Source organism: Mus pahari, chromosome 21 (assembly GCF_900095145.1).
Source record: "Mus pahari chromosome 21, PAHARI_EIJ_v1.1, whole genome shotgun sequence".
In the NCBI taxonomy this organism is placed as follows: domain Eukaryota; kingdom Metazoa; phylum Chordata; class Mammalia; order Rodentia; family Muridae; genus Mus; species Mus pahari.
The window spans coordinates 50,019,799-50,034,542 of NC_034610.1; the positions used below are offsets into that span (position 1 = coordinate 50,019,799).

The 14,744-nt window shown below is 37.9% G+C and overlaps 1 protein-coding gene across 1 annotated transcript in view; it reads right to left on the reverse strand.

The window, feature by feature from the left end:
* Positions 1-14,744, reverse strand: part of Lama2 (laminin subunit alpha 2) — a 454,349-nt gene that overhangs the window by 364,033 nt on the left and 75,572 nt on the right. The window contains exon 5 of the mRNA XM_029532909.1: positions 621-800. Within this exon, the coding sequence (XP_029388769.1) occupies positions 621-800 (180 nt within the window). The remainder of the gene's footprint in view (positions 1-620; positions 801-14,744) is intronic.

The window sequence follows — 14,744 nt, forward strand, 5'->3', positions numbered from 1 at the left end:
TGTGTGTGCACATGTGTGTGTGCATGCCTGAATGTGTATGTGTACGGATGAAAACATGTATGGTTCATAATTATTGCACTCCTTAATATTTCATTTGTTAGCCTGACCTTTGAACCACCAATATTGACATCTCTAGAATCTTTCTAGAATATTCAACCTCAATCCTGCTCTATACCTACTGAATTAGGATGTAGTTTCCACAAGGACAACAGCTGTGCATACATTAAATATATAAAATGTATTTCTTCACATGAATTATGGTCAAAAGTATTTCAAATGCCCTGTACTTAAACATGTAGTTGCTTGGAGCCTACTGTAAAAATACAGATCACCTAAAGTGACAGAAACTAATGTAGTTCCTTAAGATGATTATGAATGAGATACTATAATGCTCAATCTACAAAAGAGGAAATTAAAGTTGAAAAATGTTGGAGGGCTTGATAAATCCCATGTAATTAATCTCAGAGCTTGGATTTGTACAAAGGAGGGTCTGCTGGGTTCTAACAGTGCTAAGGATAAATGGTTCCAATCACAGAACAATTTCTCTCTCCATCCTTGACAGTCTGTTAAGAAGATGGGCACGGTACCACTCAGGCTCCCATGTGATTCTCAGCACTTACTCTTCGTGTGACAATGGGATCGATTTCTCTGGGGTCTTTGTGAGCAAACATCATCAAGTCGGCGTTCAAGGTGCGGATCCTCTGAAATCTCAGGCGAATATAGCGAGCAGAGGTGAATTCCAGAAGTTCAGGGGAGGGATCATCAGCACTTGGTCTCCCATTGATCAAAGAAATGTGAATCTACATGAAGCAGAAAATGGTTTACAGACTTAGTTTTCCTCCTGCTTTTGCCACATTGCAGATGCAGGCTTGTGCTCACACATCTGAGCATGGTAAAGTGATTGAGTCTTTCAATCCATGTACATGCATCAGTTTGCTCATTCCTAACATGTTCCTTACATGTTCCATATACTACATGCGGCACTTATTTGTAATTGTGTCTTCTAAACCACTTCATCATCATGCCTCTCATTGCATTTCCAGAAATTAAGTATTAAATCAAGTCTAATATTCTCTACAAATTGGGTTCTCAATTATTTACAAATCTGTTATATAGTATTAAAAAAAAAACACACTTGGTAAGAAAATACTAGGCTGTATTTGAAAAACCTAGGAGCCACCACAGTGTGTTACAAATAATTCTGATTTTGAAGTCTTCCCATGATAAATGGAGAAATACATTTCAGAGATGATATATGGAGAAAAAAATGATAAATTTTAATGGAAACTAGATAAATCTTTGCTCCCAGACATTTCAATAGATTTGTTTCTGTTATGATTTATTTATTTTTTAGTAATTGATAGACCAAGAAGACCAAAATTTACACAGGCTATTACATGCTGTAAGAAAAATAGATTGTCTGAAAATGTATTGAACCTAGATATAATAGTGATATATTTTAAACAAAAATAACTTAGCACAATTGACACCACAAGAAATACAATTTGATCAGCCCATTTTCCAGGTACAAATGGAACTTGCCAAAATGCACACGAAGCCGGTGTGCTTTCACAGGACTACCTCAAGAGCAGATAATTCTTCTTTTTATTTCCTTATTTTTATTCATTGTCTGAGAATTTCATAAAATATATTTCGATCATGTTGGTTCCTTCTTCTCATTCTTTTCAGATCTTCACTCTTTTCCCACCTCTGTGTATGTGTGTGTGTGTGTGAGAGTGTGTGTGCATGTGCTTAAGTCTATCAAGTACAGTGTGTGATGGCCATTAACTCTTGCATGTCAGGCCTTCTCTGAAGCATGGTCTATAAACTAGAGACTATACCCTCCAAAGAACATGTCTCTTTCTCTTCCAGAACCCCATCAATTACCCATAAAAGAAAAGACAACCCTATCAGAGAAGGATAGATAAGTTGTTGGCTCAAATAAAAAGAATGACCACAAACAAAGGAAGTAGGGTCCTTGGTACCTTTAAGAATGCTTTTAAATCAATAAGGGAAAGAATGCTCAACAATTTACAATAAATCTGAACAAAAAGAGATAAAAGCATTATCAAAATACACAAATATAACTGCCTTATCAACAATTGATAACACCCTATCATTTACGGGGCTAGAGAAATGGTTCAGCAGCTCAGAGCACTGCCTGATCTTCCAGAAGACCTAAATTCAGTTCCCAGCACCAACACAACTGCTCATACAATCTGCAATTCTAGCTCCGGGGCTTCTGACACCTTCACACAGACACGCATGTAGACAAAACACAAATGAACATAGAATGAGAATAAGTGCAATTTTCTATCATTTATAATATGATGTTAACTAAAAGTGCACTGATAAACTCCTTTTTTACAGTTTTTAGTCTGACAAACCCCTAATATTGAAAAAACTCAGCCCCGGGCCACCTTGGGCACAAACTCAGTGGATGGTCCCATGGTCCCCAGAGGACTTTCCATGCTGCAGGCACCCTTGCATGCCCAGGATCTTAGGATCACTGGTGAGTTGAATGCAACATCTGTTCCAAAACAATCATGAGGGGCCTGTGACAGCAAGAGCAAGGACACAGGAGCCCCGCCTAACCAGCGGCTCAGGTTCCTTCTGGTTGGTGCTGGTCTACCTTGGTTTCAAACACAGCGGACAAGCCCATGATCCCCAGAGGAGGTACGACTTCCAGGTGCTATAACACGCCCAGGATCTTAGGATTTCAGGATCGCAGGAACCATGAGCTTGGTCACACCACGATCTCAGGGTCTTAGAGGAAGCTTGACTGCCAAGAACTCTGACACACACACAGAATCTCAGGTTCACAGATCCCAGAATCACAGGATCACAGAATAAGGTGGACTCTGAGGAGTCCTGAATCAACCAGGATTACAGGACAGGCTCCAAACATATATTGAGCGCCGCTAGCACTTGAGAAAATAAGATGGCAGGAGGCAATCATAAGAACAGAAGCAACACAAACCAAGATTCCTTATACAAAATACAGATATTCAGTGGATTAAAAGTTCCCGTTGTCCATGCCCAAATGTATGTGCTGATTCTTATTTGGTGTGTTGATACATGGAAATGGGGAGACCCTTTGAGGGTAATTAGACCATAAGGATGGTGCCACCCTGAGGGGGATCAGTGTCTTAATGAGAAGATTCCAGAATGTTAGCTTCTTTTGCACCAAGGAAGAACACAAGACCAGAGTATGCAATCCAGAAAGAGGTCTCCTAGTAATTGATGAGCACCATGCTGACCCTAAGCTGCCAGCTTCTGGAGATAGGAGAAATCGAGTTCTCTAATTTAAAAGCCATGCAAAGGGAAATCTACCAGCTTGAAAGTACATGGATATGCGCTTCTAGTCCTTTTTGAATTGTAGTAAGAGAAAGAAAACTTTTCAGTGTGCCCGTGTTTCCATGAATCACCTATGTGCATACTAAAATATAGAGAACAATTAAAAACACTTGTAATAGTTCATGTTACATCCTGTATAGATGTCATAATACTTATACATAGTTCAATCAAATCAAAATTGTAAAATATATTTATTGGGTAGTATTCTTTGACCATCCCACATACAAATGGAGTTATGCACGCACATGCACACAGAAGCATATATGAACATGACTGGAGAATTAAGAGTCGAGTGCTTGAGCCCCAGTGGAGGAAAACTCAGAAAAAGCATTGCAGTCTTGACTCAGGTCAGTCTAGAATCCTTATCTGCTTTGGAAGATGGTATATCATCTGTGTTAATTACATTTTTTTGACAGGCAAGTCGATGATATGCATTTCCATCCCAGAGTTCTACTTTTAGATAGCCCCTGAGAGCATTTTACAAACTGACTGCCAATAAACTACTTCAGGCACTGGGAAAAAAATACAGTAAGCACTGAGAGGAGAAACTGATTCTGATACTACACACACACACACACACACACACACACACACAAAGAGAGAGAGAGAGAGAGAGAGAGAGAGAGAGAGAGAGAGAGAGAGACCAACTAGACTAGGCTGAAATGGGTCATGAGTTAAAATACGAAACACTCCAGTGATTTGAATTGATCTCTTGATATTTAGTGTTGAATCAACATATTGGAGGAAATTGAATGCTCTACAAAAATGCTGAGTTTCACAACATTGAGTATCTTCTGCTGCTGGTGATCTTCAGAGTTATATGCATTCTCTAATATTCCATGGTTCTAGCATGTAGCCAATGAGCTAAAAAAAAAATGTGTTTTAAATTACATTGTTTCTTCTGTGTAAGGAGGGATCAATTAAATTGTTAAAGAAAGAGTAAATGACCCACAAAGCTGTTAAAACTACTCTCTCTTAAAGGTTAACATTAGCACCCTCAAAAGGTTACTTCGTTTCTTGAATATATGCCTGAATTTCTTTCCTGTCTTCCCTTGATTGCCCCATTTGCAAACAATTTAAAGTGAAAGAGGAACCTACTGAGTATGTTAGACTCTAGTTTCTGAGTGTTCTTGATGGTTCCTCAATGTAGATGGTACAGGGAACTACACTGGGCTATGTGTGGAGTCAGTGAATTTCTCACTTACGCAGACATTTTTTTTTAAGATGTACATGTGCTCATTTAGGTTAGTCAGCCCCAGGATAGTACCATGAAGTATTCAACAAGAGAACACTTGTCCTCACAGCTTTGGTATGTTCAGCAAGATACTCTGCCAAGAGATCTTGTGAGTATAGCTAGTTCCAAGCTGTTTCTGGGATAAAGAATCAGCCAGCTGTTTGCTCATAGTGTGGGCTGCTTCCTTGCACTGACTCTTATTTTCTCTCTCTCTCTCTCTCTCTCTCTCTCTCTCTCTCTCTCTCTCTCTCTCTCTCTCCTTTCCTACCTTCATGTGAATTAAATCACAACATTGAATAAGATACTTTCTCTGCCACAATACTAACTCCAAGTTTTCAGGGCTGTTTAGCATACTTCTGACTTTCTATGGTTTTTAGCATACTTCTCTGACAGAACTAGAGGGTGTCTATCTTCGATGAAACTAGAGGGCTTCAAGCCCACCTCTGTCTTGCTGAGAGGCCCTGGGAAGCTCTGAAAGTCTAGTGTCTTCTGTAATGTTTTCCATTACAGATAATACTGGTGGATAGACATCTGTGCTGGCCCGGGAAATCATTCCTGCTGAAAATATCTGACTGCGACTATCAATTGGCCCTTCAGGTTTTGAAATGACTTTTTTTTTTTCCAGAAATGCATTTTCACAGATAAATAAATGGAAAAAGTTTATCAGGATGTTTCTTTTCATTGCCAAATGGCTGCCTCAACAGTAACTTCTGCTCACCAGTTGACTAGTTGTCATTAGGTAAAGTATACTATATGGCATGTTTATCTTTGCAGATGGCTAAGAACTCTCTGTGTTTATTTTATTTTACTTTAAAATGCAATTTTAAATTATTTCAGCCAAAAAATAATTATGTTACTATTCAGGAGAATTGTTCCTTATTATATGAAGATATCTGCTTTAGATGGCTGGAAATGCTTGTAGCTTTATTAATTCTCTTAGTGACACAAGGTTGCTGTGACATTGGGTTGAAAATAAAAAGAGGGTTTGGAGGTTATTGATAACACATCAGAAACTCTGCATTGAGTAGCAAGAGGAATGAAGTTCAAAAAGTAGCATGTCTCCTTACAATATTTTTTAAATCCAGTTTGTATCGGCAATCTCTAAGACTGTGCCAATGAAATCAGTACAGCACAATTAAACAGACCCTAGGTCTTCAAATAAGAAGGTCGTAAGTGTAGAACGAAACGACCTGATCAGGAGTACTGCAAAGGCTTTATTCATGAAAGAATGGAAGCTGTTGGCGAAACATAAATATAGTCATGTCTGTGAAAGTTAGAATCTAAAAAAAAAAAGACTTTGAAAAATTAGCCTAAGTATTTCATCTTAGGGTGTGTACATAAACAATTTGTAGAATGGAAAGGAGGGTCATGAGGCTTAGGAAAAAGAGGCAGCGGAGCATTTGTTTCACTGCTACTACGACAAGGTAAAGCTAGGGTTTGGCCTTTAATGGTGATTGACCCTTTTCTGGTTTATGCTTCCCTTGCACCCTTACTGCCCCAAAGCTCCTTCCATTCTATGGTATCTGATCTCCGAAAAGTCACTAACAGCCTTTGCCTAGTTAGCTAAAATGACCAGTTCTCAGTCTGCACCACATCTGACCTGCTACTAGGAAATGAAATAATTAATTACACTATTGATAGACACAGATGACAAGCATTCCTCATTTGGATCCTACTTCATCTGACTTTTTCTTCTCACTCTCCCTCAGCATTTCGGCTCGACAATACACTGTCTGAAAACGTCTAGGAAGAAGGTTGCCACTGTAAAATGTTGTAGGTCATTGATATGTTTGTACACCTCATGTGATCTCTTCAGAATGAGAGCTGTGTTTAAAGGTGAAATTAATTTGTCACATTTGGGGATATTTCAATTTGCATTTGTGTATGAGGTTGTTCATCTGATCCCTTGGCCCCCTCCACTCTTAGAGTGGCTGTTCTGTTCACTGCCTTTCCATCTGCTTTTTAAAAGTAAACTTCACATACACACACACACACACACACACACACACACACACACACACACACCGCTGCTAATAAGAAACCCCTACTACATAAGTAGACTAGGCACACAGAACAAACCAGGAGGAGCTTCATACCTACGTTTACACTTTATGCATCAAATGTATTTTATGTACTTTTCACCATTTGTACAGCAACAACAACAACAACAACAACAAAATCATGTTGCTTTTCTTCTCTGATTCCTGTTACTTGTACATTCATTCTGCCAAAGTCCATGGCTTCACATGCCATCAATACTGATGTCCTCTCTGTCTAAGTCCCCAGGCCTGACTTCTATGAAAGGCAGACATGCTGTCTTCTTAGTTTACGTAGCTGGCTTGTGGGATTCACTGGAGTTCCAGCTCTTCAGGCCCAGCTCAATTTCACTAAATCATCACCCCTCCAGGTACTTCCTACCAACAACATAGAATCATTAGAGACTTCCTCTTTTTCTTTCATCCTGTGTCAAATTTGTCTGGAAGTATCATTGGCTTCATTTTAAATATATACAGTTGCCAACTGCTATCCATCACTTGATTGGAACTATCATGGACCACATGCTAATCATCTGTCCTCCTATAAACCTGAGGCATTACTGCAGAGTTCTGTGTCCTCTACAGTGTGAATTCCAAGTCATAAGAAAGCTCTGGAGTTTATCTTTAAAGTAATATAACACAAAGTATAGTGCCTAGTCTCTGGCAAAAAAAAAAAAAAGGGTTGATTTAAAATTTCTGGATGAATGAAGTTAATGAAAGTTCTAAATACTTAGTAAATTCAAGTAATTTTCTATCTAAAAAGAAACTTTTTAGGTTTGTTGATGAAATTTTTTTCAATTAATATAAGTATGCTGTTTTCACAGAAATCAAATTAAGTTTAATAATCTTTCATATCCTTTTATTTCTGAGTACTTTACATTAGGTTAATTTAAATAAACCCTATATATTAATTCTAGCCTATTATTCCCTTTCTTCTTAGTTTGCTAATCATGTTAATATGACTTCAATATGAGTAAATTTTATTACACTTTAGTTTCCTTTTGATATACTATTTTTTTTATTGGAGACTAACACATAAATGTGATTTTAGAAAAACATGATATTGTATTTGAATTTAGGAATTATTCACCTTGAGTTACTCAACCAGAAAAGATCTTGTCCATAGTCAATCCTATTTCATTAATAAATCATTGAGAAATTATTAAATGTGTCATCACAAAGGAGTAATTTTCTGTAAAGAAAAATAATAAGATATGCTTATAAAAATGCATATATTCCTCCTTAAGTCTTAATACTCCTTTTAAGCAGAATTGGAAATATTTTCTTTATAGCATATAGCATACTCACTTAATCTAGAGAACTTTTGGTAACTATGTCACTTCATTCATTCCTATCCCCAAACAGGGATAAATACTCCTGCATGGTTGATGATCTCAGAGTTGATTAGAGAGTGATATTTTAAAGATGGCATGCCAAAGACTCTGTGGACCTGATTTCTTCACAGACCCTATTCCCAAACTACAGGAAGATGTTAGCCTAGTGAATTGTTTATCACATAGGACTGCATCACAGACAACGCCATGCTTCAGCTTCCTCTCAACACTTCATTTACTATCCCATACCAGGTATTTTATTCTGAACTTATACTTTGTTTCAATCACCCTAAACCTGACATTGTTTCTCTCTTGTTCTTTTGAGTTACAATTGGAGCATTTGTCTTTCCTGGATGAAAGCTTTGCCTGCCATAGGAATTTAAACAAATTCTTCACTGTGGAAAAGATTATCATTTATAAGTTGAAACATAATAAGAAAACTAGCTATCTGCACAGAATACTTGTAATGGTCATCTCTTCTTCTTACTTCTCTATTCACCTAGTGAAAATCAAAAGCCTGGGTCCAAAGGTTTACATGATTCATCAGCTGGTTAAAAAAATATTCTTTGCCTCTCATTTTGAAGTAGACTAAGATGAGACTCTGTTATTGTCTCTCCATACAAAAATATATTTCATGGGGCAGTGACTTCTATGTTCCAGAGAACTAAAGAGCACACAGACAACCTAAATTTTAAGCTAGCCCATGGGCAGGATTAAAGTCTCAGCTGCTTTCGGGGTTTTAGTTTTTTGAAAGTCTCAAGGTTGAGATTTTTCTGGTTTTCAGAGTATGTCTTGTGATCTTCTTGGTTTCAACAACTCAAAGCAATCCAGTAAAGATTTATTTCTAAGTCCTCTGTTAAACGTGAGCTTTATTAACTTTCATCTAAACTTGCTCAAATAGGTAACCTGTAATCCATCATAATTAAAGTAAAGAGCGCATGATTCCTACTGGTCTTCATGTATAAGAAGGATGCTGACCACTAAGTGCCAGAAATTTTCAAAAGTAGTAACATCATTACTAAATGTGCACCACACCATTTCCTTTGATTTCTAACTCTGAAACGTCTGATAAATACAAGTTTCTCTTACATACTGTATTCTCAGTACTTTTAAAGTAATAAAACAATAACCTAAGGAGAAAATATTTTATTTACCATTTGTGTTTTTCTTTACGCAGTTCTGTAATGTTTTCATGGATTAAAAAAAAAAGATTTGTCAAAATAGGTTTCCTCAGTCTCTTTGGAGAGCGTCTCATTTATATTTTATCAAATGCAAATGTCATTGCTAAATCTTTGTGCTGTCAAGCCAACACTATACAGAGATACAGTCACCACGTGATCTTCACAGCCAAGAAGGAGTCCAAAGGAAGCAGCTCCAGAGTGATCCATGGGGGAAAATTCCAGCAGGCAACTCTCTTGCTCTCCTCAGACATTTGCATTGCTCCAAATTCTGACTTGGGTGTGACCCAACTAGAGATAGCTTAAGAAAACAGAATCACTAAGCATCGATTCCACTCCCTTATGCATTTCAGTAGGACCTTACATGTGGACATAGTACTGGTCATTGCTACTCAGTGAGTAGATGTCAGAAAGCATGACCAGAGTGTATAGATGGATGCCACCTTAATCCTGCTAATGCTTCTTGAGAGATATTACTCTTTCTTAAAGAATAGAAGCACTATTGCGGTTGCCAAGAAGAGCTTGCTGACAGGAGTCTGGTATAGCTGCCTCCTGAGAGGTTCTGCCAGAACCTGACCAATATAGATGCTGATGCACACAGCCAAACATCACATCAGACAACAGAGGGACCCCAATGGAGGAGTTAGAGCAAGGACTGTAGGAGTTGAAAGGGTTTGCAACTTCATAGGAATAACAACAGTATCAACTAACCAGACCCCCCAATGTTCCCAGGGACTAAATCACCAACCACAGAGTACACATGGGGAGACCAATGATGGCTCCAGCTGGATATATAGCAGAGAATTGCCTTATTTGGCATAAATGGGAGGGGAGGCCCTTAGTCCTGTGGAGGTTCAAAGACCCAGGGTGGGGGAAGGGGATAGGGGTTTTGTGGAGGGGAAACTGGTAAGGTGGATAACATTTTAAATGTAAATAAGTGAAATTACCAATAAGAATGTGAAAAAGAATAAAAACACTGGATTTTAGGCAATTACGTCCAATTATAGCCAAGACACCTCCTAATTCTATTCTGACTCACTGACTATACTCGTCAGCCTATTACACTATCAAACAAATCAATGGTCCAATAAGCATCCCTTCAATAAATAATATCTGGTCATGTAGATACAACTGGAAGACTTAGAGTGGCAGGAAGCCACTGCTAATGAGTCTCTTGCATCCATCTGTTCCCCATTCTGTCATAAGACATGCTCCCATCCAGCGTGACTAAGACAGTGTCAGAGTATGACTTCCATTCCCTCTTTGTGCCTCACCCATGATTCTTCAGAAGAAAATTTCTACTTTCCATGGTTCTTGTTTCCCTTAATAGGACTTGCCCCTCCAGTTTTATGTATTGAGAACTGTCCGTTGTAAAATTATTATTATACCCCTGTCCTACTCAGATATCACTGGAGAAGACTGTGAACAGTTTCCTGAAAGGGGACAGGCTTAAGGAAGAATAGACTAAGGAAGATCACCAAGTCATGGGAAAGTTCCATCCTCAGTAGTCCATCTAACACTAATCATATCAGTACAGACTCCTGTAGTTTACAGAAGCTTCTGAGAAAACCGCAACCGTAACGCTCTATTTCTTGGAGTCGGTGAATGAATCATCATTATCCAGGAATAATATAAATTCTACCTTTTTTATTAATTTCAAATTTTTACAAATTTTTTATTAATTTTAGCATAAACAAAATTTGTGAGCAAAGTTTTGTTATGTAAGTATTTTATTAAGTGAGAAGAGTGGTATGCAAAGCAATTGACACTTTGTGAAAACTCCACAGGGTTAAAGTACTAAAACTTTGAGCTATAGGGAGATTAGAAAATGTTCACACTCAAAATAAACAGCTATGAAATTAATATGGCTTTCTAAAATATGAAGATGTAAATTAGAGGGAGTCCTGAATACAGGGAGTGTTCTGTGACCTACATTGACAGCACAGAACAATTCATACCCTTAAAGGCCATATATCAGCACAAAGGAAGTCCAATGCATCACTTTTCTGTTTTTGTTTTCAGTCCCTGTGTAGGCACACTTGTTTAAAATTAAAATCTTGGAGCAGGCTGCGCAAACAGTGAGCCAGATCCTGTGTCATTCCGTTGGAATAAAGCCTGCGTGTGTGTCTAAAGGAGAAAATCAGTCTCCCTCAGCCTTGTTCTCTGATTCACAGTTTCCTCAAAAAGTATGCTTGGACCTCAAAAGCGTGCAAATTAAAATTTATATTAATATGTTGTTTTGATGTAGCATTTTGTGATGACCACTGATAGACTCAACTAATTCAGAGTCAGCCATTGTAGACACACAAAAAGATGCCTCTGAAACAGCAAGACATAAGAGACTATATATATATATATATATATATATATATATATATATATGTATATATATACAATATATACACACAATATATATTATATATACAATAAAATATACATAAATATATATAATGTATATAATATAAATACATATATGTGTATATATATATATATATATATATATATATATACACACACAATATAAAAAGATACTGATATTTCGAGACAATTTGAGGTATGGCTCTGCAATGCCGAGCGTGCTCCTTCGGCTCACTCTACTGATGACTCTGGTATTGTGTGTTTGTAAATTAGGATTCACCACCCCACCCTGACTTTTGCCCCTCCCTTGTTTGACCACTTTCCTCCTCTTATTCTATTTTCACAATATCAACTTAGTGTAGTACTTTCTGTACCTTATTTATTGTTAAATCTAACTGTTGTATAGCAATTTCCTCTTAAGATAAGCCCTTCATCTTGAAGGAAGGCATGTTAAAAGAGGTGAAACAAAGGGATCCTCTATGTCGGTCTGAGTAATAACCCCTTCGAGTTTGACTGATCCACACACAGGGGGTGCATACCAGATAACCTGCTTAGCAGACGTTTATATTATGATTATAACAGTACAAAATGACAGCTAAGAAACAGCAACCAAAATAATTTTATAGTTTGTATTGTAGTCACCACAAAATGAGGAACTATATCAAAAAAAGTTGCAGTAGTAAGAAGGTTGAGAACCACGGCTCTAAGGGGATGTAAGACATTCCAGCCTGCAGGGAAGCTCATTAAACTCTGGAAGTAAACAATTCAGTAACTTCAGGAAGTCTCTGAAACTGACCAGATTTGATTCTAGAAGCACACACAGTTATACAATCTGCAGAAAGACACTCTCAGACAATCTGAAGTACAGAGATGCCCCGAGCAGCTGAGTAGCATGGAGTAATAAGGAGAGATGAGCCACGTTACCTGCGAGAAGCAGAGAGCTCAGGCGTCTGGAAGAGACTTAGACCAACTGAGTTGCTTAGAAAGGACACTCTTCCACCCTGTTGAGCACCCTCAGGCTACCCAGTCTCCTCCAGATTTGTAGCCTGCATGAGTTATCACCTGTCCTTGGATACTTTTGTAGATAACTTTGAACCATGTCTACTTTGAGTAACCCTCCACCTGTATTCCTCCAAGTAACCCCTATAAAACTCAGTGCTTTACCAAGCTGTGCTTTGGTAGTTTCTTTACATTGTTCTGGTTTTGCTTTCCTATGTGGAGTAAGTAGATAGTTGTTCGCATCTCCCCAGGAATAGTGAAATACAACACTTGCCCTGCCTACATTCTCATTATAAGAGAAAGACTGTATCAACGGTTTGTTAAGTTTCTATGCTTTTAAGTGAAGTCACACATTCCATATGTCTGTACATGGACCCAATTATCTTTGAATCAGAAAATACTAATTTTATTCCTTATGTTTCATATTTTTCATTGCATAAGAAAACTTTTCATATAACATTTGTTTTTTTGGAAAACAAAATGTGTATTCCCACAAGTGTTGAGTACTTTCTTTTCGTGAATCAGATCCTAACATGGGATTCTCTGTGTGGTAAGGCTCTTTCTAGTTGTGTGCACATGTTCAATGAGTTTGGTCTTTACAAATCCCACTAATTTATGTGTTCAATGATGTTTTTGCTACTTATTAATCTGATGATTATTTGAATCATCTATGTCTGTTTTTTCTTTGTATAAAGCAAGCAATAACAACAACTTAAACTTCTCTTGTGTGAATTAAAAGAAATTCATGTGAAGTTATTAAAATAGTGTATAGCTCAAAGGGGAAGATGTCATCTGTTGTTATTGAGAGTAAGAAAAGAATCATGAAATTACTATGTATCTCATTTATATGCTCATTTATCCCAGTTATCTATTGCCGACCTGTCCTGCCTGAGACAGGAGTGATAGCAAGAAAGTTTCCACTCACCACGTAGATTCTAACTCACCCCTCTGAGGTCTTAAGGTACTTGAGTGTAAAAGGAAGAATGTACACGAACTCCCCCAGATCATATCCATGTGTCTTCTTTTCTTACTCATATGTGATTTCCACAAAAGCAATTAAGGGAGAAAATAACAGAAAAGTTCCAAGTTCAAGACATCCATGTCTGTGTTGAAGCTGTTGCCCTGGAGATGGTCTGGGTTCTCATCCCTTTGACATGATGGTTTCAAGAACTGAGATCAGGGGATAAGACCAAGTACCCACACAAAAGCTGCAGGAAGAAGAGACTGCAGAATTACTAACATCTGGGCAGGAACTTGTAAGAGGAGAAAGATGAAAGAAAGAAGGTGATGTAACAAGGGACCCTCTACAGATCTGACTTCACACTTGGAAGGTGGCGGCTGGGGTCACTGCTGTATGTGTGGTTCATCACTGTGATGTGCACAGAGGGCCATGTGTCCCAAATAAGTGATATTTAAAGAAAACGTATCACAAAGAGGTTGGATAGTCATTTTGTATGCTTTGTAGGATGGATATCAACAATTATTGCCAGTTGCTGTTGCTGGTATTCCAAATTGTAGTTCTTCCCCTTACGCTGTACAGTGTAGATCCTAATAATTTATTTACTAAGTTTGTAGACTCTTGGCTGGCTGCAGTCAAACATCTGCACAGCTCTAGCAGATCTTGGGTCCTTTCAAAGAAATAGAGTGCTCATAGGAACTTTGCCTCCCACACAAGCAGAAGATGAAGTTTTCTGCAGATTTACCAAGTACACAGTGTTCTTGTTCTTTTTCTGGCCTCTAGCTAATAATTGACCACAGGAAGCTGCTGGGCCGTGCTCTCAAAGCAGCTCAGAAACAGTGCACGTTGTTGCTTAGCTATTGAGGGGGGGGGCGAGGACAGGCTGAAACTTGGGACCTCATTTTCTACAAGGACCTGAGCAGAATTATAAATACGTTTGAGACATTAAAATTTGAGGAAAAAAATGAAAAAGCCGCTGATTGGAGGTCATTGATCATATTTTTTTTGTAAGTAATTCATCTAAAGGAGACATTGTTACACAACATTTCTTTTCTCTTTCCTCTTGATAAACACAGTGTGAACGAAAGGTAGGGAGAATAAAAGATTTAATCAATCATCTGGGGGCCAAGGCAGAATTGCTTTCTCTTACACATTTGCTGCCAAGTTCATAGACTCAGGTTTGTTTCCAATTATTTGTAATATGTTTTTCCAGAAGAATTCAAAATAGGTTGTTTAGGCACTGTTCCCTTTTCTATTAATGGCCAAAACACAACTGTTCCTCCTCAGCCC